The sequence below is a fragment of the Gouania willdenowi genome, chromosome 13 (assembly GCF_900634775.1).
Source record: "Gouania willdenowi chromosome 13, fGouWil2.1, whole genome shotgun sequence".
Taxonomy (NCBI): domain Eukaryota; kingdom Metazoa; phylum Chordata; class Actinopteri; order Blenniiformes; family Gobiesocidae; genus Gouania; species Gouania willdenowi.
In genome coordinates, this window is record NC_041056.1 from 40,564,927 (window position 1) to 40,590,383 (window position 25,457).

The window sequence follows — 25,457 nt, forward strand, 5'->3', positions numbered from 1 at the left end:
TGTTTGGTTATCTAATCTGACTCCACTCTCTCCTTCCTTTGGAACTCTTAGTTTTTGTCTCTGAGACTTTTTGTCTCACTTTCTAAGGTGTGGTTGTGATATTCTGAAGTGGCTGGGTGGAATGCTTTAGATAACCATTGTACTAATATTCCTACGTGAGATCATGCAACAATAGTTAATGACAATGGACAGTAGAGGCCTACAACGCAAAGGCCTTTTGCTTTCAGGAAATCACCGGAACAAGTCTTAAAGTTTTTATAGTTATGTGATTTTAAAGAGCAATGAAAAGGGTGTTGCTCTCAGACCAAACATAAAACGCTTTGTTTGCAGTATACGTGCAGGAAATAGTTTGTTTGCATCTTAACTAAGTGCTTATACGCCTTCTTTAATTATATCCAAGAGCTCCGATTTTGCTTCAAAATTTCCCAAATTCTGTTTTACAGTTTACCCATTTCTGCTTCACGTTCCACCTTTCCATTTCATCATCTTTCCCCGTTTACATAACTTTTTCTGACTATTAAACTTCCTAAAATTGTACCAAACATGCTAAATCGAGCTATAGAGTCAACTACTGTTGTTAAAGTTATGTTTTTAGATGCTTCAGATATCTACAGAAACATGATAATTATGGAGAAATCATGTTACCTTCACTGTTACACCTTCAACCACAGCTTTAAAGGAAAAAATCCCACAGAAGTGTGTGATATGGTCCCGGAGCATTGTTTGTGAAAGCTTTAATTACCGCCAACCTCAGAATTACCCTCATGTTTTGCATGAAGTCACACAGATGCATCAAATTTCTGCTCTGTCGTGTCACCAGATAAACTGATCACCAGTTCATCTAATACACCATCGGCTAAACCTGTCTTTATACCATTTGAATGCAAGGCAAATGTATTTGTATAGCACATTTTATACACAAGGTAATTAACTCATTCACTGCCAGCCAATTTCAAAAACGCTCTTATGTTCTTCGTAATCAACACTTGAATATTGGTAGTTTCAGACAAAATGCCAGTTTCTGAGCAAAAAGCTGAGAAAAAAGGCTTTTTTTTTGCTTCAGTGACACCTCAACATTGTTTTCCTTCTATAAAACTTGAAAAACAACACTGAGACAAGCTTTTGATGGCAAAATTATTATAATTTTGCTGTCTGTGTCAGAATTGAATGCTTTTCTTGGCCTGAACCAGCTGTAGATGTTAGATGAAGACCATTACAATAGTCCAGTTTGCTGCAGATAAAAGCATGGACCAGCTTCTCCTGATCTTTTTGAGTAATCCGTGTATAAGCCGTGTATCATTCGTTCATTTGCCAAAGTACGTGATCCGGAAGTGAAGCGTTACACATTCCGAGATATCTTTAGCTCTGCAACACTTAGGAGTCTCTAAATCCTCCTAAATGTCTGTGAGGAGGTTCTGTGTTTAACACCAGCTAAAGCGAAAAGGACACGTTTCTGATGCACAGTTGGAAGCAGCGATCTTGTCATGCCGAACTGCCGTTAGCATTAGCCGTTAGCGTCGGATGAGAGTAAACGTACTTTGGCAAATTGGTAATGGAGAAAACGACAAAGGTGTTCGTTTTCCGTTTTTTGTTTTCTGTACCGAAGCAAAAGAGCTTGAATTTGAAAAACACGGCGTTTTCCGTTTTTTCATTTTGGCTTTGGAAACAAATATCAAATAATGAGTGTTTTTTTTTTGTTTTTCATGTTTTTGTTACATAATGAAAAACGAATGATACACGGATTCTGAGTCATGAATCTTTTCACTCTGGAGATGTTCTTTAGGTGGTAGAAGCTTGTTTTCTAATTGACTGAATGCAGTCATAATAATCTGAACCACTTGCTCATCGCAACACATTAAAAAACACACTTCAGATGAAGCTCAGCATTCATTTTCAGTCACATGATAACATGATCACTAGATGAAGCTGAACACATAGCGAGAGCGTTATGTGTGTAATGGGCATATTTGTGCATTTGTCACACTTCCTAGACATTCACTCACCAGTTTATGAGTGAAAAAAATCAGTGTTAATGTGTGATATTGTCCTAAAACGTGCATGTGACACAAAAAAGAGAGAGAGACATAATGGGTCAGATTGCTTTTTCAGTTTCAGAATGTTGAATTTGTTTTTTGTCTGTCTTTTGTCCCCAGTTTTGCTGTGATAGGTGAAATGTTGGGCGTATCTTATGCCTTCAGTGGCTTCTTTGGCTGCTGTTCCTTGATGCTGAAGCGCAGACATTGTAATCAGGGCAGCGACGTGGGTGGTGGTTCCATGGCTGATACACGGTTATAAATCACCTGCCATTCTACAGACACACTCCTGGCACATCCAGCCCTCTGGCACTGGCCACCGTTAGCACAGCCTGGGTGATTGTCAGTGAGGTTGGCTTGTGTCCTATTAACGTCATTAGAGTGGCGAGCCATTGTTCCAGGTCGTCCCTCTCCTTTCTCAGCTTTTTTTGCTTTTTGTTTGGCATCGTAGAGGATGAGACAACTAGTACACAACCTTTACCCACAACTGTGTCAAGGTCAAGATGCATGTCGAGTGTTTGCCATTAATCATTGTGATCAGTTTCATTGGCCGTGTGTCTCTCATCCATCACACTGATGGCTGTCGCTGGCCGTGTGGCCGCTGGCAATTAATAACCCACAGTGACGGATTTAATGAGTTAACCTGCTCCGCTCTCCTGCTGTTCCAGGGACAGACACGATCAACCAGCAACTAGTTATCTCCTCTGCTACAGCGGTGGCTCATGTGTACGGTGGCTCGGTTTCTTTCCTTTTGTTAGCGTCTAAGGACTCATTATTTAGCAGCTTTACGCTTTGTAAAGTAAACAAATCTGTGTGTAATAAGTCTGTGTGTCCGTGTGAATGTTCTCATGATTAAGCTTCCATCCATCCACTCTTTTCATCATATCTGTGTATTTTAAGGCTCTTATTAAATAAATAGTCTCGGCTCTAGTACGGGCGGCCATCTTGGATTATGTCGTCACTGGCAAATTATTGTCGCCCATGCACAGAACGACCGGAATCAACTTAAAGCGGAATTAAGTGTTTACAGGTTTGAGGAATTATTTAATTCTGAATTAAAATCGGAATAAACCAGCCACCTAATTAGATTTAAGTTTAATTCAGAATGACATCTGCATTAGGAATGAAGTGTTTACAAGGTCAGTTTGACTTTTATTCTGAATAAAGAGGAATTAAAGCTCCCATGTAAATGTGATGCCTTGCCCAAGGACACTTCGACACATAGACAGTAGATAGCACTGGGATCAAACCCTAAACCTCTCGTTCAGAAGACCTGAATATTTAAACTCCTGTGAGGAAACAAAATAAATGATTGATACAAAAGAAAAACTCAAAATAAAAATGCAATTTAAAACCATGTGTAAACTACAGTTAAAAGGTAAATAGAAGTTGTACTAACTACTATTCTTTAATTATTTATAATACATCATATGAAGGTGTTTGTGAGCAGCATTAAATTCCCCTCAGGGATCAATGGTTTACTGAATCTGAGCAGCTTTATTGGGCAAGTTTTGATCAACTTATATTAAATGAATCTAGTTTAATTTATCCTGATGACGTCATTCCAAAACATAATGATTAGACACAAATGAATGGACAAATAATTATCCAACCAATTTGTATTCCTCCAAATTTTACAAATAAATGCAATTTTTGCAACCAGAATCTCTGACACATTTATTTTATTTTATTCAAATGTTTTCTAGGCTCAAATGGAAAAAATACTTAAAATGCAGGATTAATAATATTCAATGTAATTGTAAACGTATCATTATGTTTATTTTCAAGATAAGAATAATGAAGTTGACTTCATTGTAAACTCATTTTATTTTAATTCTATAAATTCAACAAATCTTCTCTCCTCTGTTTAAGCTTTCTGTGTGAATTTAAATAATCAATCTATATCCCTTATTCATACAAACCGTGATGATATACAATAATATTTTTGAAGTGGAATGATGACTGATTTATTTATTTTTTTAACTTTTAGTTCTGTATGTATGATTCTTGCTTGTCCTCTCTTTGTATCTTTGTATAACATACACTTCTGACTTCTATTTTTCAAATAAAAAAAATCTATAAAAATAAATGGACACGAGGATAAATCAGTTATTTCACCACTAGGGGCCATAATATTTAACATTATCGAAATCTATTAAGTTATAATTAACCTACGATGTTTAAGACTCTACAATCTCTGCCTCGTGATGACAGCAGTGGATTGGGTTTTCATTGGTCGATTCCGTTAAAGTAGAAATGATCAGGCCCTAGACTCATTATGCAGGTGCACAAATGTATTTGGGAAAAAGAATGGTTTCGTGCCAGCAGTAACTAAGCACTTCTCTCCAGGAAAGGTTAAAAAAACAAAAGGCGCTGACAGAGACAGGTTGAATGGAGAGAATGGGCTGGTGGAGGTGCAGAAGGAGAGCCTCTCCTTGCCCTCCAGTCCTGAAAGATGATCACTTGGCTTTTTCAAAGGCTGGCTTTGTGTTGACGCCTGCGATGGCTCTTGTTGTCTGTTATGACTAAGGAAGAGTGGCTGAGTTTTCATCACTTGGAAAAGATAAAGCGAGGACTTGAAAAGTGGAGGAAAGTGGTGGTTTTTTATCACTCGTTTTGTCTCCATCGGCCCATGTATTGTTGTTACATTCCCAAGTTTTTTCCCTTATTGTAGGGCAAGTTGGCTCTCGTTATTTCTCTCTCTAGTGTATCGTTGCTTTGTAGAATAGCTCTCCCATCATGCTTTGCCTGTGGGTCACTGAAGGTGGGCTGCAGTGGGAAGGGATGTGGGTGGATGTGCTTTTATTTAGCAGGAACACAGAGAGAAGAAGAAGCAATGGTTGTGTGGGTTGTTGTTGCCACTTTTAAAACGTAAGCAGTATGTGGGCAGACATTATCGTACCTGTACTAAGGCCTCTGTTTTTCGTAATCGTGGAATAAACGTAACTTGCTTTCTGTCACGGAGAAATCAGTCTGACCTGTTTAAAATTAGACCCCAAATTTACACAGAAAGCCTCACATGCATCTTTTGGGATACATTTACACATTTTAACGCAATTTTCACAGAAAAACTGTTGACTAAATGTCTAGAAAGTGAGACAAACAGATAAATGTGTTCAATTTCACACAAAATCTTGCACCGTGTGTAATGGCTAGACTAGTGATCATGTTATCCTGTGACTGAAAATAAATGCAAGGCTTCATCTGAATGTGTTTCCAATGTGTTGTGATGAACAAGTGGTTCAGATTCCTATGACTGCATTCAAATGGTTTAGCTGATGGTGTATTAGCTGAACTGGTGATCAGTTAATCTGGTGACATGTCACTGCGGACGCATCTCCAATCACACGTTGCGCATCATTCCGTGCAAAACGTGAGAGTGATTCATGACACCATTTGGGGTTGCCGGGAATTGAAATGAGGTTGTATGAAAAGTCTAGTAATTGAAAAAAATAAATAAAACAGATCAGAAATATATTTTTACATATTGTTAAAAAAAAACACAATTTTAGCCAGCACATCTAGTCCCTTTGTACACTAATCCTGGTTATTCTGTTTCTGTTACGCAATATATCAAACTTAATCAAAAACTAATTCCAGAAAAAAAATTGTTGCCAGAAATATGTGATATCAAAATAGGGTCACGATCTGAAAAGGTTGGGAACCACTGGGCTAAGTGTTTAGCAGTGTGGCTAACTTTGCTCTTTCAACGTAACCATCCCGTTTTTGTAAATCATCTGAAGTAAATAAAGTGTAAAATGAATAACAGTAGTTTACTCTATTTAGCAGGTTTGGTATGATTTTAACAGTAAAGTCATGTAAACAAGGAAAGATGATGAAACAGAAAAGCAGAGGTGAAAGTAACAGATTACAAGTTCTCACATTACTGTAATAGAGTTGTGTTTATGGGTATTTCTAAATTACTTGTACTCAAGTACATTTTAAAAGAATAAAGTAATTTGTTACATTTCTACACCAAACCGTTACTGAGTAAATTATTTTTATTTTTTGTTTTAAAATGATCAATTACAACAAATGAAATGAACAGACAACAATCAAATGCATCACATCATAGCCGACCAATCAGATTAAACGTAATGCACCGCGACAAAACAGCGTTGAATGCTGGTTATTTTCTCAGTTGTAGAGTTCATAAATGTAGCTATACTTAGAGCCGGATATTTTATGTATTTATTTATTTATTTATTTTAATTTAATTCATTGATGTTTTATTTAAAAAAATAATTGTACACTTTGACAAACTTTTTATTCTATACAGAAACCTTTGTTGAAAATAAATCACGTTCCAATTGTGCAAGATTGAATCTCTTTATTTTAAAGTTTATACATGAGATGTTTACTGTATGCTAGAGACACGTGGCAAGACTTATTACCAACAATAAACGTGGGGGTTGAAAGTAATTAGTAACTTTTGCTATGAGTACTATTTAATTGAGCTACTTTTTACCTTTTTTATGTAGGACTTACCTGTACTTGGACTTGACTACAATTTTAATCAAGTACTTCTACTTGAGTAAGGTACATCAGTACTCTTTACACCACGTTGCTCCTCTAAACAAAAACCCATTCATCTTTTTCTGTCCTAACCCGTGACCAAGTCAACCAGCAGAATCTCATTTCAAACTATTCTAACCCCCTCGTCCTTGTTGTCCTCTTTCCTTTAAACGTGCCTTCGCTCTGAGACAACAGGGCCAGGGATGAGCCAAGGAAAGCCTGACAATAGAGAGCTAAAGCCTGGGAGGAGGATTGATTGAGTGAAAGACCTGCTGGGGGAGGAAAGAGGGAAGAATGCAATGTCTTAGTCTATGAGGGGTTCAATTTTTGTGCCTTTCCAAAATAGAACAGTAAGTCTCTAGTCTCTTTGTCTGCCTTTGATCTCCCAGCGCAGGGATTTGGCACCTGACAACCCCCCCCCCCCCCCCCCCCGGTTCAATAGAAGCTTGAAATCCTAACAGTGGGCCGTGGAAAATGTGACGGCGAGAGGATACGATGAGCACTTTTCTGAAAAGCAAACACACAAGTGCTCATATGTGTCTGTGCTCCGCATGTCAGTCCCAGTCAGTGATAAATTCAGCATGTCTTAGGGAGATTCCTCGGTCTTCTTGGACCACCCACTGCTGTGGTCTTTTCTCTTCACACACGCACGCACACACACACACAAACAGACTGTTGTAAGAAAGCGAATTCCCCAGCTTTACTTGAATATCAAACTCTGTTTTCCCTTTCTGCAGGGCCGTCCTTATTATAAACAGGCCCTCATATGTTGACGACACATTTTCAAACACAAACGCTGAGATCCAGACTTTGAAACCGCAGCCAGAGATGCCAGAACCTGTGTTTGAAAAGAAGGGATTTGGAGTCATGCTGAGAAACCAGGGGGGTCAGCCTGGGACAGCTTAATAATTGACTCACCACAAAAACTCATCAAGCATGCACAGTTTGAGGTTGCTTGCTCTTAAATCACATCCTTAGCCCTTAAAGAGGCTCAGACCCAAAGGCCCCCAAGCACGGCTCTCAATGAACGGTGCCTGCAGCTTTAAGGATGGGGACGTGAGCTCAGAAACAGCTGGGTGACCCAACTCTAAACCCTGGACACTATCCTGGTCAGTGCACATGTACAAACCCTAACGGCCACTTTGTGTTTTATCACCTGGATCGGTCACAGCCTCTTAAAACAATACCTTTAAACCCCTGTGAACTGAGGGGCGGGGCTTGAAAGGATTGCTTTAAAGATGCACAGATAATACAAAGTGCCTCCGCGCTAATCTGCCTTCAGCTTTTCTGGCAACCATGAAGGACAAAAAACCTGAGGCTTCATTCACCCCTGCAGGCGAACGTCAATGAAGTCCTGGTTTAATGTTAGTGAGTGAAACGACAGGGATTTAGACCTGATTGAGAGAGTGGAAAGAAGCAAAGAATGGCTCAGCAGGTAGCAGCTAGCCTGGCTCTGTTAACGCCTCGCTACGATAATCCAGAGGAGCAGCTGGGCTTCAAAGAGCCTCACTTTATTATTAAAGTGAGATCTACCATTGTTTCAGGGTGCATTCACACCAGTTTAGTACTGGACTCAGTCTGAATCAGCAGAGGACAGGTTTTATCATCTTAGTTTAGCTCAGTTTGCGTTCAGAGAACAACTTCTGATCCGCTCCAAACAGCCTCTGGTGTAGTTCCATAAGCTAACCACTTACTGTAACCAGTTCCATGACCTAACCACTTACTGTAACCACTTACTGTAACTAGTTCCATAAGCTAACCACTTACTGTAACTAGTTCCATAAGCTAACCACTTACTGTAACTAGTTCCATAAGCTAACCACTTACTGTAACTAGTTCCATGACCTAACCACTTACTGTAACCAGTTACTGTAACCAGTTCCATGAGCTAACCAGTTACTGTAACCAGTTCCATAAGCTAACCACTTACTGTAACTAGTTCCATGAGCTAACCACTTACTGTAACTAGTTCCATGACCTAACCACTTACTGTAACCAGTTACTGTAACCAGTTCCATGAGCTAACCAGTTACTGTAACCAGTTCCATAAGCTAACCACTTACTGTAACTAGTTACTGTAACCAGTTCCATGAGCTAACCAGTTACTGTAACTAGTTCCATAAGCTAACCACTTACTGTAACCAGTTCCATAAGCTAACCACTTACTGTAACCAGTTTCTGGAGTAGAGACTTGTCTAGGCAGAGAAACAGAAAGCAGAAGAAGAGATTCTGAGGATTCTCACAAACTTCTTCCTTCTCTGTTTATTTCACATTCAACAATAAAGCAGCAACAGGTTCTCGTGCTTTTGGTGGTTTTAAAGCCATGATTTGTGCCATCACCAGGTTCTCCCTGACCACCCACAATACCTTGCGCTCTACGTCATCTCCCACACTTCCTACTGTACGTCTGTGCCGAGCGCGGTTGCGTTCACAGCTTAATAAATCCCTCTAGACTTTGTGTGTTTCACAGACCAAACAAGGACTATCAGAGCAAACAAATCCTAGAGCATTTTAACTGCTCCAGGATTCTTTTTAAATGTTCTAGGGTCCGTCGGTGTGAACGCACCCATAGAGAGGCTGGGATTTCATTTTATTTTAAAGCATGTTGGCTAGTAAAAAGAATTAGTTAACTAACAGTTTTTTCAACATGACCTTTTCACCCAAAGAAAGCAGCCAGGTGACATTTCTTTAAATGACTATAAAATATACCTAGGGACAAAAAATGGACGGAAAACACGGAATTAATGGAAAAACCAATCAGAAGGAATTTGTTTCTTTATTATAGACAGAGGTGAAGCTGCCATCGACCACCACCAACACTCACTCACGCACTACATTCATACTAGGCAATGCGGATAAAGTGCCTTGCCCAAGGACACAACAACAATGACTTGGATAGAGTGGGATTGAAACCCCCAACCCTTTGTTTATTGGACGACCCACTCTACCACTGAGCCACGGTCAAATAAATATCTATAAAGTGTAGAAAACTGATGAATATGTCAAATCTCGCTCATAATGTAATTCAAAATGTCACGATACATAATCACACGGCTTCACAGGATTTTATGCAAAACTATTTTTATTTCACAAGGAAAAGAACATATCCATATATTAATGACGACCATATCGTCAGCGTAGTTGATGATCTGGTTGGACTGGCGCTCGGTCCAGGGTGTACCCCACTTAGTGCCTGAATAAAGCTTGAGATAGGCACCAGTAGACCCAGAAAATGGATGAAAGGAGGCCCTGAGTGTTTTTCCTAACCGTGGTATAGAACAGAATGCTTTAATTTAAAGGACCTGCTCTATTTGTTGCAAACAAGCTTTGTCTTTTTTCAGAAAACAAGTCTGTACTGACCCTTTCGTAGCTCAAACCATCCACCGCACATTGCCGAACGCATGGCGGCCTCGCTGACTGGCGGCTTGTTTGCTCAAATCGGTGTTGCGACTGTCGGTGCCGCGCCTCTCAGAGAATTGTTCTTTTGTCCTTTTCTTGTGGTTCAGTGCTCGGGGGGTGAAATATAAGCCAAGCTTCCCCAGCCGTTGCAGAAATGGATAGAGGAAGGAGAAATTCCTTGAAAGACGAGACCTCCAATCAAAGTGTCAGTCAAACGAAAAGCGAGCACGGTTGCCTAAAGTCGAGAAATTGTCACCTGCGTTACCAGTTTAGATTAAAGTGTGTGTGTGTGTGTGTGTGTGTGTGCTCAGTCAGGTTAAAGTGTGTGTTGTGGGTCAATGCAGCTTTTCTTCATTTAAGGTAACTGAAACCTTCACTTCCTTTGTTCCCTTTTTTTTTTTTTTAAACACAATAGTGACCAATGTAGGAGGTGAAAGATTCCTGAGCAGTAAAATAATAAAAACAGGAGATTGTTGATAAAAGACATTTTGTTTCTGTGTTGTCTGTTTCTAGTCTTTCCTAAAAGATTGTGACGGCGTCTTTTTAAGCCTCAGTTTGGTGTTTTTGTGGTGAATGAATTGGCAGGTCATCGTTCACAGACGATGGCGAACCTTTAGGGATTACTCTAATGGTTTTACTTTCTCTCTATGTACAGTCAGTCAGTGCCACAATGTGGAACAGACATGGAGCAGCTGGCTCGACTTATCCTGGGAAATGTCATTTGTATAGACTTACATGGTTTTTTAAACCAATGTATCCTCATGTCCAAGTTAATCCCTGACTTTTCATCCATGTGAAATATCTCAACAACTGCTGAATGCATTTGGCACGTTACTATGTAACACTGTGGTGTAACTTCATCTTCAAATGAAGTAAAAAATGGCAAAACATGCAGCTGTACTTTATACATTAATACCTATAAACTAAAATAAATTAAGAATATAATAGTTAAGATATAACAATCCGAGAGTTACATAATCAACATTTTTGTCAGCATTTATAATAAAGACCAATCTGAGCATTAACACAGGAAACATCAGAGTTTGTGTGTATCGCTTATTGTATTTTTTTGTAGCTATGATGTATATATTTTTCCTCATTTTATGTTTTTTTTTGTCAATGGATTTGTTTTTGTGTATTTTTGTTGTCGTTTTGGGTTTGTGGAGTAATTTTGTCTGTTGGTGTCATTTTTCTATCATTTTTCTGTGATTTTGCTCTCCTTTCAAGTCTTTTATGTCATTCTGTGTTTTGTTGTTTTGTGTTTTGAGTAATTTTGTGTGTATTTTCCTGTCATTTTGTATGTTTTTTTCTGTCATTTTGTGTGTTTTTCGAGTCATTTTGTGTGTTTTTTTCTGTCATTTTGTGTGTATTTTTCTGTCATTTTGTGTGTTTTTGGAGTCATTTTGTGTGTATTTTTCTGTCATTTTGTCTGTTTTTGGAGTCATTTTGTGTGTATTTTTCTGTCATTTTGTGTGTATTTTTTTGTCGTTTTGTGTGTTTTTGGAGTCATTTTGTGTGTATTTTTCTGTCATTTTGTGTGTATTTTTCTGTCATTTCTTGTGTATTTTTCTGTCATTTTGTGTGTTTTTGGAGTCATTTTGTGTGTATTTTGCTCTTTAAAGTATTTTCTGTCATTCTGTGTGTTTTTGTTGTTGTTTTGTGTTTTTGAGTCATTTGGAGTGGTGGCCTAGTGGTTAAGGAAGCGAGCTTGTAATTGAAGGTTTACTGGTTTGAATCTCACCTGGGCCATCACTGTGGGATGTTGAGCAAGTCCCTTAACCCCAAACTATCGCCATATATGTGTAAAACATATGACGATGAAGGCGAAAGCCCCGATTTAATTTGGTGTCATTTTTTACACTACACTTTTTCCATTTACTTTGGTAGATAAAACAAATGTGGTCTTATACTGAAACCAAAGGGATTGTGAAACATCAACATTCTGTGTTTGTAACTTTAAAAAGTGTCAACATTGTGATTTTTACGTCATTCAGGATCTTGATGTGTTCTTTGTTCTGATTCTTTTTCAGCCTGTAAAATCGGGTACTACCGCGCTCTGGCCACCGATGGTTCCTGCTCCAAGTGTCCTCTCCACAGTTACTCTGTGAGGGAGGGGTCCACCTCCTGCGCCTGTGACAAGGGCTTCTTCCGCTCTGAAACAGACCCGGCATCCATGCCCTGCACCCGTGAGTACATACACTAGTTATGGGTGTCAAACATGTGACTTTGATGTGGTTCTAGTCAGTGTTGGATGCTTTAAAATTTGCCAAAGGCTGCTATTAAAACAACTCACAGAGATAACACACTGATGATGACTGCCTTGGTCTAAACCTGCTCATTGATTCTGCCTTTGTGGCTCTCACACACACACACACACACACACACACACACCAGACAATCATGCTGTGCAAACATAGAGCAGCCTGCTTTAAGGTGCCATTTACTGATCAGTCACAGTGACATTAAACTAATGAGGGCACAAACTGCTCCAAGCCCACATTCTGTCTCCCACAAAGAGATGTTAGAGCATCACAGGAGGGTGAGAATAGATAAATGTGTTTAAAGTGCACACTTACAGGAAGGGAGACAAAACCCCCGTAAGGCTTGTGGACCGGACTCTGTCTCTCCTTCCACCTTAAAGCACTGTGCTGATCAGCTGTCTCCAGTGTTCACAGACATTTTTAACACCTCACTGGAGACATGCACCGTACCAGCCTGTTTTAAGGCCTCCACCATCGTTCCTGTCCCTAAAAAGCTGAGGATCACAGGACTTAATGACTACAGACCCGTCGCTCTGACATCTGTGGTCATGAAGTCCTTTGAACGCCTCATGCTCTCCCACATCAAGGACATCACCGACCCCCACCTGGACCCCCTGCAGTTTTCCTATAGATCCAACAGGTCTGTAGATGATGCTGTAAACCTGGCTCTCCACTTCATCCTCCAGCACCTGGACTCCCCAGGCTCCTACGCCAGGATCCTGTTTGTGGACTTTAGCTCTGCTTTCAACACTATAATCCCAGCTCTCCTTCAGGACAAGCTTTCCCAGCTGAACGTGCCAGACTCCACCTGCAAGTGGATCACAGACTTCCTGTCTGACAGGAAGCAGCACGTGAAGCTGGGAAAAACCATCTCTGCTCCCTGGACCATCAGCACTGGATCTCCTCAGGGCTGTGTTCTTTCTCCTCTGCTCTTCTCCCTGTACACCAACAGCTGCACCTCCTCTCACCAGTCGGTCAAACTCCTGAAGTTTGCAGATGACACGACCATCATCGTCTCATCTCTGATGGAGACGAGTCTGACTACAGGTGGGAGACAGACCGGCTGGTGTCCTGGTGCAGCCAGAACAACCTGGAGCTCAATGCTTTAAAGACAGTGGAGATGATAGCAGACTTCAGGAAGAACCCAGCCCCCCTCACCCCCCTCACCCTGGGAGACTCTACAGTGAGCTCTGTGGAGTACTTCTGCTTCCTGGGGACCATCATCACTCAGGACCTCAAGTGGGAGCTGAACATCAGCTCCCTCATCAGAAAAGCTCAGCAGAGGATGTACTTCCTGCGGCAGCTGAAGAAGTTCAGTCTGCCAACAAAGATGATGGTGAACTTCTACAGCTCCATCATCCAGTCCATCCTCTGCTCCTCCATCACCATCTGGTACGCTGCAGCTACGGCCAAGGACAAGGCCAGACTGCAGCGTATCATCCACTCTGCAGAGAAGGTCATCGGCTGCAATCTGCCCTCCCTCCAGGACCTGTACACCTCCAGGATTTTGAGGCGTGCAGGAAAGATTGTGGCCGACCCCTCCCACCCCGGTCATAAACTGTTTCAATCTCTCCCTTCTGGAAGGAGGTTTCGGTCCATCAGGACCAGAACCTCCAGACACAAAAACAGCTTCTTTCCCTCTGCCACCATCCACATGAACACACCCCAAGTCACCCACTGAACCCCCCCCCCACCCGATCACCACCTCCATGATGACATTATCTACTGCACTGTATATATATACAGTATATATATATATATATATTTATATTTATCCTTTATTCTCTATCTATCCTTTATTTATCCCTCATCCTTTATTATTGTTGCTGGGTTGTTCTTTGTTTTTTTTATTTTTTTTGTTGTTTGTTTTGTGCACCAACTACCAAGACAAATTCCTTGTACTGTCCTTAACACTGTACATGGCCATTAAAAACATTTCTGATTCTGATTCTGAATTATAGAGTAAATTAGATCATTTTAAAGATTAGGAGGTGACTGCGTCCTCTAATCACAGATCATTGTATAGAAGTGGTTTTACTTCATTCTTTCTGTGATTTCTTGTATTTGTCCCAAAAATTCTGCCAAAGTGACTTCCCAACACTTTTACGTTGTTTTCACTGAAAGCTAAAAGTAGAACAAAATGGCTGTGTTTACATGAGAGCTTTAATTCTTATTTAATTCAAATGAAATCCTCTTTAAAAGATCAAAAATGACCTTGTAAACACCTCATTTTGAATGAAAATGACCATTCTGAATTAAACTTAAATTCCGAATTGAATAATTTCTTGATCTTGTAAATGTTAATTGCGCGTCCTGTCGATGACGCGCTGGTGACGACACAATCCAAGATGGCCGCCTGAAGCAAGCGTTGGAGTGGAGCCATTTATTAAGAGCTTTAGAAGATATGGATATAAAGAAAAGAGTGGATGGATGGAAGCATAAAAATGCAGACATTCACGGACATACAGTATTACACACATCTATGTTGTTTTTTCCCAATAGACATGATACGTCACGTTCGCCCCCTGTCCAATCAGAACCCTTCCCAACCCCCAGAACTAAAGCGCAATTGAATAAAGCAGAAAAACCCGTTTTCCATGTAAACCTCAATTCAGAATTAATATTTCCATGTTAACACGAAGTAGAATATTCTGACTACTTAATTCTGAATTAGCCAATGTCAATCAGAGAATGTTTACAGTGTAGATTGAAGCAAACTTGAAACAACAATTCCAACCTTTTAATTTTTTTTTCTTATGCAAACAATCTTTAATTTATTGATCTATGAGGCACACAATCAGGTTTCATCTGATAAAGAAAATGATCATCTCCAGCAGTTTTAAACATTCCACAATCCTTCCTTCCAGGGTAATAAAGTGTGACGTCTTTGTCTGTATTTGTGTTTTAAAGCCATGTAAACATCTGTCTCCATACTTAACTCATTGCTGACTTGTTATTGTGGATATTAATAGATACAGCAAAATTAATAAATGCTATCAAAAATGCAATAATCAGCCCTGGCTGCAGACGTTGTGACCCTGTTTGAACAGATGAGCTCGTCTCCATTGTCTTGTTAGTCGTGCAGTATTTCTCCACGTCTGCTGCTGCAAAGCAACAGCTGTCGGAGCTCATTACTGAGCTGATTTTACTGGACCTCGGCTCTGCCGTCTCTGTTACATTCCTCCGCTCTGCAGAGAGGAACCCAACATTAGCCCGACGCTCTCAGCGACCTTTGGCCGACCTTTGGCCGGCCTCGTCAGCCGCTCAACATCTGATCTCTGGCCTCTCACCCCGTCTGTCCACTGCTGTTTTCTTTCCCTACGCCTTTTTTTTCCCTTCGTCGTTCATCGCGCACACATCTCAGAGCTCTGTAATTACGACTGTCACTCACCCGTTTACATTTTGTTTTTATTGTGCCTCCCTTTCACTTTCCATCAACAAGTCACAGACACAGCAGATCAAAAAAAAGAGGAAATAAATGCCTCATAACCCTTGAGGAGACGACGTAGGCGTCCTAATCACTTGACCGAATTTACAACAACCCCACAGCCAGATGCACCTTCACAGAGCGTTCATATAAACTTGTTTTGAAAGTGAGGACTCAAAACTATATATCAGTTTTGAAATGATCATGATAGTTCAAGTAGAACAATAATTATGATAGATTAAAAACGCTGCACTTTTACAGAAACAAACAGTAAAGACGAGCCGTTCTTCCTTCTCTTGCAAGATGAAAGTGTTTGTAAGCAACATATACCATCCTAACACTTTCCACCAATAGGAAAGAGGTGTATGTGTCCCTCTTAATTGTGGACAAAACTGTCTCATGTAATAGCACAAATGATTTGTGTCATCTGATTGTGAGGTTTTGTAAAAAGTTGTATTAGATGATTTGGGAAAAACGTCATTTATTTATTTTTTTGTGAACTAATACATACGTTTTTGATAATAACACTTCATATTTGCATCCCCATTCATTGAATCGGTTTGTAAAACATATTTCAGTCTGGACCGCTTTAGTCAAAATAAATGATTTATTTACAATAGTAATGCATAGGATTTTATATAGCGCCTTTAATCACTGTGCATACAATCTTATATTTGGTGGTATGGGTCTGTTCCGGGACGTCCTTGACCTTTCCGCATGCTTACGTGGAAAGCCGGGGGCCGGGAGCACACTCCTCCCTGACCTTCCATGAGCCCTAGCTAAAGGCTAAAGCAAGGAGAGCGGTTAGCAAAAACCCCCTGGTTGTGAGATGCTTGCTGAGGAGGTATGAAGCAGCTGTCACAGTTTAAGGTGTGCATCCTCTCTGCTTTGGCCATAAGGGAGCCAATCTGGGCTGTTGGTTGATTGAAGGTGTGGCTGGCTTGACGTCCGCGGGCCTGTCTGAACTACCGCTGTGCTCAATTTGTGGTTTCCACAGTAAAAAAAAAAACTTTTTTTTTTTTTCCTACTCAGGATTTTGTGGTTTTTGTGTGATTTTAAGTCCATTGTGTTTATATAGTAAATATAGTAATATAATAAACAATTAACAGGAAATTCATACAGTTGTGCTAATAGTGAAATATAAAGGTAAACTCAAAAGTAGTCAAAAACAATCAGTTATAGCCTGGACTTCCCAGTTTACCTTCCCTAAAGGTCAGACTGGGAAACAGTCACTGTGCCTGGTAATTGGGTAGCAGGGTGTGTGTGTGTGTGTGTGTGTGTGTGTGTGTGTGTGTGTGTGTGTGTGTGTGTGTGTGTGTGTGTGTGTGTGTGCGTGTGTGTGTGTGTGTGTGTGTTGAGGTAATTGAAAAGGCGTTCCCCCTCTCTTTTCTTGTGGTTTTGGTTTTGCAGAGCGATGATTAAAAGTGGATGTTGTGTAATTCTAACAGTGTGTAGTTCTCAGTGTCTGTCTTTGCTTTTTTCCTCCTCACATTGTGGACACATGCACTTAGACAGAGTAACAAGAGCTAGCCACAAATCCTGTGGGCAACTTATTGGGTTTTTGGAGATTGAAAACGCATCTTTGTCCTAAATTTTTTTGTGGTGGGGGGACAGTTGATCCTCAGCTAAAGCCGTTCTTTGAAATCTATACTCCAGATTTGGATATTCCACATTGGACAGATTTCCTTGAAACCATTTGAAGAGCCTTTATAACCACACTTTGCAGTGGTTTGCACATCTGCCTGACAACGAGAAGGTACCGCGTTTGAAAAGCGATGGCTAATCGGCCTTGGATTGAGGTTTTCACAGCTACTGTGGCCACCTACCACAGTCCAATAATATTTATGTTAAGTGGAAATGATTACATTTTCATTGGTGCCTTCAATGGTGTGCATGTACAGTATGTGTATGAGTATGCACCTAACCATATGTGCACATGCAAGTCCTCCGATTTTCCGTAATTGTAGAAAAATGGACGGGAAACCCCTTCCAGTAATTTTAACTTTGTTGTACCCCAGTTTACACTTCTACGTCAAATACAAAATATGGAAGAAATCGACAATATCCGAGCAATTAGTGACAGATATCACTCCCAACAGGATCTTCATTTTAGATTTTCTAGATTGTCTGACCAATTTCTATTTCATTAAAGAAAATATTATGTAATAATTTGAGGAAAATTTAAGAATTTTGTAATAATTGTGAATTTTTTCAACAGTTCATTCACACAATAATTAATGTTTTCTCTGCAATTTTTACTTCCTCCTGCGGGTTGATTTGAATGCTCCAAAAGGGCCGGATTTGGCCCCCAAGCCATGAGTTTGACACATATAAATGGTTGCTCAGAGAGACAGAAATATCAATTGGTGTGCAAAATTTGACATGATATGAGGTGATATGATGGACTTCACCTTCTGAAATAGATATTTATGACGCAGACTAAACCTTCACCGACACGTTTTGGGACAATATCAAACAATTCCACCATAATTTTCACTTTAAAGCAGGTTAGCTTATGTTAGCTTTAGCAAGTGTAGCAAACAACTGGATGTCAAATCTGCTGTGATCTCATCCTGTGCGATTTACAGCCCATTTCTGTTGTGTATGAATATAAAATGACAATAGTTAAACTGTGTTAAGCATGTTTGACACAAATTGGGGAAGTTCATTAACTTTTGATGAGTCTGATGAAGGAAGCTAAAGCTAAAAATCAAACATCTTTTCAAAATAAAAGCATCTCTTCTTGTCTTCATTAGTTTTTTTTTTTCTTTTAACTCTTTTATAAATAGGGCTCTTATTTTGTAGTTCACAGGAATTTTCGTTAGTAGCACAGTGACGCGTCTCCAGAAACCTCTGATATGTCAGCATGAAATGTGTCTACGTGAGTTTTATGGACGAAATGAGCACATGTTGATATTCTACTTGGTCACTTCAAATGTTTTCAGAACTTTCAAAGTAAAGGTGGAGAATCAACAGAGATATTTAGCCTCAGTGTGATTCAGGTTTTTAACGCTGTAGGTTCCAAATACATCTTGGGAAAATTGGAAGTATACTGGACGGTAATAGCACAGTTCCATTGTAACACCGCTTTGTGCAACGCTAAGCTAAGAAACGCAGGCGCGGTGCGAGCACAGAAGGCAAATGAAACAGCAATGATTCTGATGGAAGAAATGAGAAAACGCCATGACTCCTCCCTCGTCAGCTCCATTCATTGTCGTTCGTTACCTCAGGATTCATTATTCACCCTTAGTCTCTTCCATGTCACCTTGGGCGATATAGACAAAAAAAAATACCCGATTTATCACAATAACTATAACAATTACGATGAATAAAAACAATAAATAAATCAATAAAACAATTCCTACCTTAAAGTATAAACAGGTTCCTTACAAACACAAATGAATCTGAATACATCTACAGTAGACAAAAAGTCTACAATAGCTGCTGACTCATAGAGCTCATATATTATGGAATATATTAGTGCATGTGGCTCACTCTGTTAGTGTTATTGTATGCAATTCATTTATTTCCTCACTTAAAATGATTATTACTTAAATTATTTTCTCAAAACAAAAGCCCATGAAATGCAAAAATATCTCCAATAGTGTTTTTACTGCTGATTCATCTGGTTTATTTTATATCTGATAATGAGTTACATTAAGTTATGATTGATAAATATCTCTCTGATTTCCTATAATCAAATCGGATCAAGTTTGATTATTTAATCATTAAGAATATTTAGGTGTAATAATCACAGTAGTTAGATTACTGTCTAATGGGTCCAGCTTTGTCTGTGAACACATGAAATATAATTAAAAAATATTGCGTTTCACAAGTTGGGACAGATGAATAGTGACGTTAGCTTAATGCTAACATGTCACACAGCGGGTAAGATGTTAGCTTTTATCCTTCCGTAAGTGTTAAATCTTACCATGAGTAAATTGGTGGCTCTTTGTGGTTTGTTAACAGTAAGACGTGGACTTTTTACTTTAGTTGAGTTTCCAGTTCATAATCGTTGCTACAGGTTCATCTCTGTCCCCGTGTTTGTGGAACTTTGGGTGGATCTGATGGAGGAACTTGAACCAGTTCCCTTTGTTGGATGGTTGTCTGGTCTTAACCAAGTAGTGGTCCACGATGTATCGCTGCACGGCAGCTTCAGGTAAGCTGTGTGTGTGAGAGGGGCGGGAGCGGCTGCGCACACCGTGGAGGCAGAGCTCCAATGAACAACGTTCCACTCCAGAGATTAATAAGTTGTTGACTAAAAACCCGGGGACAATCTTGGCCCCTGGAACAAGGTTTTTAGGGCCCTTCATGGCTAAATTATGGGACAAATGGTCCTTGGCCCTCGCTGATTTCCAACATGGGAATTTATCGTTTCTATCGTGAGATGACGTATTCATACTGGTCAGAAAGTTTTTGACGATACATCGTAAACAATAACACATTGCACATTCTTCTTCTACTTCTCAGCACTAGAATGTACCTCTTATTTCTAAATATTTGAACAACAGTTATTCAGCTTTTTTGTATGTCTGAGTTTATTTAGAGAGAAAGTCAGGTTTGACACCTGTCAGGTCACCAGTTTGGATTTTGATTTATTTATTTATCTCAAACATAAAAAATCCAATATAAAGTAATCATTGCTCACTTAAAAAAGAGCCTCGATAATGTTTGAGAAGACGCAGAAGGATGTTTATCTCGTTTATCTCGTCCTGTCTCTACTTCCAAGCTATTTCACAAAGATCTGACATTTGAGCAAATGCACGTATATATATATATATATATATACACAACAAAATACATGCAAATCAAGCATTCTTAGGCCTTCTTACATCAACTTGCACATGTCCACCTACCCATTAGATTCTAGTCTTTGTTCTGATCTGTTAAGAAAAAACAATGTATTCATATTGTTACAAAGTGTTGAGTGTAATAATCAGACTGTTCCAAAGGGATAAATCCCCACAAACTGCAATGCACATGTTTTCCAAAGTTGTCCAGAATGTTCTCTTTCCAAAGTTCAATCGCCCCACAAATCACACTCTCCTTGTCTACTTGAAAAACATTTAATACATTTTTTGTCAGTGTTCTGTATTTATCTTTTTGAAGAATTTTAGATGTTTTGAACCTAATTTCTTTAGAAAAAACAGGTTGGTATGATCCAGATATCCTGCATGATATATGATACTTATCATTATTTTTTGCAAAAATACATAACTTTTGTAGAATGCTTTTATATGTGTTTCTTCAGACTTTTACACAATAAGACAGATATGGTAGAATTAAAGCACAGTATAACATATGTAACGTAATATGTATCTGGTTTTGTTCACTATTCCAAAGCTTCTTGAGATCTTGATACACAAACATTTGATGTGTGGTTTCCAGCAGAGACACACATTCATGTTAGGGCTGGGCGGTATGACCAAAAATGTATACCACGGTATTTGCCAAAATTCTACTGGTTTCTCGGTATATATTTTTTTCATGTATAATCATGTGTTCACAGCATTTTCTACTGGTTGAGATGAATTACTGCAGTAGATTGACTTAGGATGGTTTATTTTACTGTCATGATGAGTAAATATTGTAGAATAATTCCACACTAGTAGTAATACAAGTTTGCAACAGCAGCCCAATGGCTCTTTTCTGCGCTAGCTTAGCTTTAGCATTAGCTTGATTCCTAGCTCTAAATGCTACATACTCAGTGGTGTGGTGGTTTCTTATGGTGAATTAAGTAGCGTTTTGCTTTCAGTTCCACCAGGACTTATTTCCGCATTATGGGAATTACAAATTGCCATGCTTTGCTGTCTTTTTTTGTGTATTACTGCTGACATGCTAAGCTAACCCGTGCCTCCGTGTCTGTGAGTGGTGTTCTCCTGTAGCAGAGGCATGCGCACGCAGACACATGCTCACAAGCAGCTCCAGAGCTTTCAGTAGTGTCTTTTTTTTATCCGTTTACACGTATAATTTACACCGTAACTAACACCAGAGCTCTACTGTTTACCTTCATATTTAGAAGTGCAACGTTGAAAAGGGTCCGGTCTGAAACGCGGTGCAGCGTGGCGTTCCGAAAGTTGTGTAATCAAATATGCTGGTCTTTGGTATATTAAAAATTCATATCATAATGAAAATATATACCGGTATTCAGTATGAAGCGGTTATACCGCCCAGCCCTAAATCATGTTTTCTGCTTTTAAGTTCAAATGAACAAATGAGATTTCCTGAGAAAGGATCAGAAGTAGAAGCAGATGTTAGATGTGTAGATACTAAGACACATACTTCTATGAAGTATGTGTCTTAGTGTAGATCTGGTTAAGTCGGTTCAATTGTAGTGCACTTTTAATTCTGTGAATCTCCAACTAATGTTCAGGTGTATACAGGACTTTGGTTTTCCTGTTCAAAATTTCGTCAGTTCCATTTCTGGGATTATCCATTTCCCCTCAATTTCCCCATTTCCACCTGGTTTCCCTCTTACCCTGTTTAGATGACTTTACTGGCTCATAAACTTCCTGAAATCAAACAAACGTGCTAAATAAGGTTCATTGAATCAGAATAGAGTTTTGCATGATATCTCGCGCCGTTTAGTGATTATGTAGCGCAAGATTTTGAACGAAATTACGAGCAAAATTTGACATATTCGTCTGTTTGTTAGACTTATTGCTAGACATTCGGTCCCAAGCTTATCGGGGGGAATAATAACGTGTAATGAACATTTTCCGAGTCATATCAGCACCTGATTTTAAATAATACGTTTTTTTTAAAAGTTCTGAATTTTTTTTAAAAGTTCTGAATTTTTTTTAAAAGTTCTGAATTTTTTTTAAAAGTTCTGAATTTTTTTTTCTGTTTCAGAACGTGATTTTTGCGTTTCCCGTCCATTTTCCGTGTTTTAAAGAAATGACTCAGCTCTAGTAGAATCCAACAATAAACTAATATAATATTCAGTCCTAGCAAATATACCAGGGGCCACAGAGATTTTTGTATTTTTCAATTTGCTAGCTTTTTATATATAGCAAGCTAGCAAAGAAGCTAACCAGGACTGACACTTTTACATGTGACCATCCACGACTTTTGTGGCAGTTTTTGTACTTGAAATAACTTTGTGCTTGATTTGGAAACATGAACCATGAACCATGGAGCTCACGGACCTGAAGGGTTCAGCAGGTGTTTCTTCCCTCCCTCACTTTCCCATGAGTAGGCTACATACGTAGGGAACGCTGCCAAGAGTAATCCCAGATTTATTAGATGCAAACTTGTATCAAAAATGTTATCACCACGTTAACTTTGAAGATTTTCCAAGAACATTCTCAACCACTGAAAAATACTGGGTTTTAACCATTAGACGTACCTGAAAAACCCACATGGTCTACTGTGATATAGCTGCACTATGGCATGACAGACAACAAAGCAATTTACCAATACACAAACAATGTGCATTAATAATGCAGATGTTGGTTTATTTTTATTATATAGTTGATGTGAATGTTAGAAAATGACTTTGCCAGGATTCAAACTGGATTAGAAGCAACAATACCAGCCAAGTCTACTTTCCAAAGCTCTAAATTTTACTTTTATATGATTTTGTTTTGGTAAAAGTAAATAAATGAATTACTGCTGGGTGGTAGAGAGGTCGTCTTCTGATTAAGAGGCTGTAACAGTTCCATTACAAGGCTATTAGGGACTTTTCCCTTTTAAAATTTTCCTCATTTCTGTTCCAAAGTTTACACATTTCTGCGTCCATTCCCACTTTGTTTTGGTTTCATGGTTTTTATCTGTTTAGATGACTTTACAGGCTAATAAACCTCCTGAAATCTTACCAAACGTGCTAAATAGGGCAAACAGAGTCAAGTATTGTTATTAATTTCATATATGATTGGTTACGGAAACGGGGAGGGTTACGATGAAATCACACTGGATTACGTCACGTTTGTTATACACATTAAGACACCTGTTTACAGGGAAAATACCACAGAAATAAATACCCGATATGATCCCAAAATGTGGAAGTGAGGGCTAGGTCTGAGTGGTATTGATTTTTCCTGTAATTACAACCAACAGGTTTTCCCCAAAAAATGTCATGCTAAATTTTTCACAAGATAATGCTACACCTGCTGGTTATTTAGTCGTCTCTTTTACAAGATAAAATAGTTCTTAAATGTGTGCTATTGCCCCAAAACGTGCACGTTAGAAATCAGAGTCATTTTGGAGCCTGAATTTAAAAAAACTCATCAGATTTCTTAATGGAAAAATGGAGGCCTATATACTACATCTGTCACTACTTGTATCTATTACAGTTTTTTGCAAAATAAAAGTCGCTCTAAACGTGTTTCCATTGAAGGTTGTTTTGGAGCCTCGTAACTCTGGTGAAATCTCATCCTGTGAGACTTCTCTGCAGGAAGACGTACGCTCTGAACCTCCTTAGAACACAAATGTGGCGCTAATGATGTGGCAGTAATAATTTAAAGTGTAATGTGAAGAAATGTGACCAGGTACGGTAAGTCATGTGATGTGTTACTGTGGAAAAAGTGTTTCATCTCGCTTTTGCGATACATTTCAATATCGAAACGTCTGGAAAACCTCCTCATGAAAGTGTATATACATTTCCACGGGTATTGGAAGCACAGGTAGTGTGTCCGAGTGTCCTTGGGCAGGACCCTGAACCCTAGGTTGCTTCCAAGGGTAGATTAGTGCTTTCTACAGCAGCTTTGACACCATTGTGAAGTGACAGTGAGTGTGAATGTGGCTGATATTGTAAAGCTTTGGGGACAATTTCAGTGCTTATTAAAGCACTATTTAAATTAAGAGACTAGCTCTCCTTATTAAACATAAAATACACTTTTTTTTCATTCATGACGATGTTGAGGAGTATCAACACTGTCTGCCACAGAAACCACTGAGTGCTGATGCTGAGGAGACGCTGAGAACGTCTCATTATGATGATGGTTTGAGCTGAAACCTTGAAATAGCAACTTCATCCATAACTGGAGCTCAGTCTCTGGGAAGCGTACGAGGAGAAACAAGGTGAAAATTCAGGAGAGGAGAAGCACATTAGGACGAGAATAATGTGTTTAACATTTACTGTTAATGAGAGGCTATTCATAGATTCCCATCAGGACGGCAGAAGATTAAGATTAAGATAGGATAGAGTATGAGACTCCTTTTTATCAGCAATTGATCTTTTTACTGCTTCAAATTGCAATGTTTGTCTTTTGCTGTGTTGTAACTGTCCCACTAACGTACTATACACTACAAACTCAATGAGTATACACTGTCTACTGTATACTATTAGTATCACTAGGATGGTGAGCGTTCCCACTGAAGTATACATCCAAGTTTCCCAACATGCATTTGGAACCTACAGCGTTAAAAACCTGAATCACACTGAGGATAAATATCTCTGTTGATTCTCCACCTTTACTTTGAAAGTTCTGAAAACATTTGAAGTGAGAAAATGACCAAGTAGAATATCAACATGTGCTCATTTCATCCATAAAACTCACAAAAAAACACATTTAATTCACACAGAGACCCTCCATTTACTACCGACCAAACTTTTGGTTAACTTCAAAATAAGAGCCCTATTTACAAAAGGGTTAAAAAATTAATGGAAGTCAAGAAGAGATGCTTTTATTTTGAAAAAAAAAAAGTTTGATTATTTGCTTGAAGCTGGTCCCAGGACGATTTCGTGCTCAGTATGTATTGCGTTCACATTAGATAGTATGAAAAGATTGAGTATGTGAGAAATACATGTTAATTTTGATGTCTGACCTATGAGTAGTATGATTGTATGACATTTACATCACATTTTTTTTCCAATCTGAT

The 25,457-nt window shown here is 39.1% G+C and overlaps 1 protein-coding gene across 1 annotated transcript in view; it reads left to right on the forward strand.

Moving 5' to 3' along the window:
• epha4a (eph receptor A4a) overlaps window positions 1-25,457 on the forward strand; it is a 102,631-nt gene that overhangs the window by 28,214 nt on the left and 48,960 nt on the right. Inside the window, exon 4 of the mRNA XM_028464039.1 lies at window positions 11,978-12,133. Within this exon, the coding sequence (XP_028319840.1) occupies window positions 11,978-12,133 (156 nt within the window). The remainder of the gene's footprint in view (window positions 1-11,977; window positions 12,134-25,457) is intronic.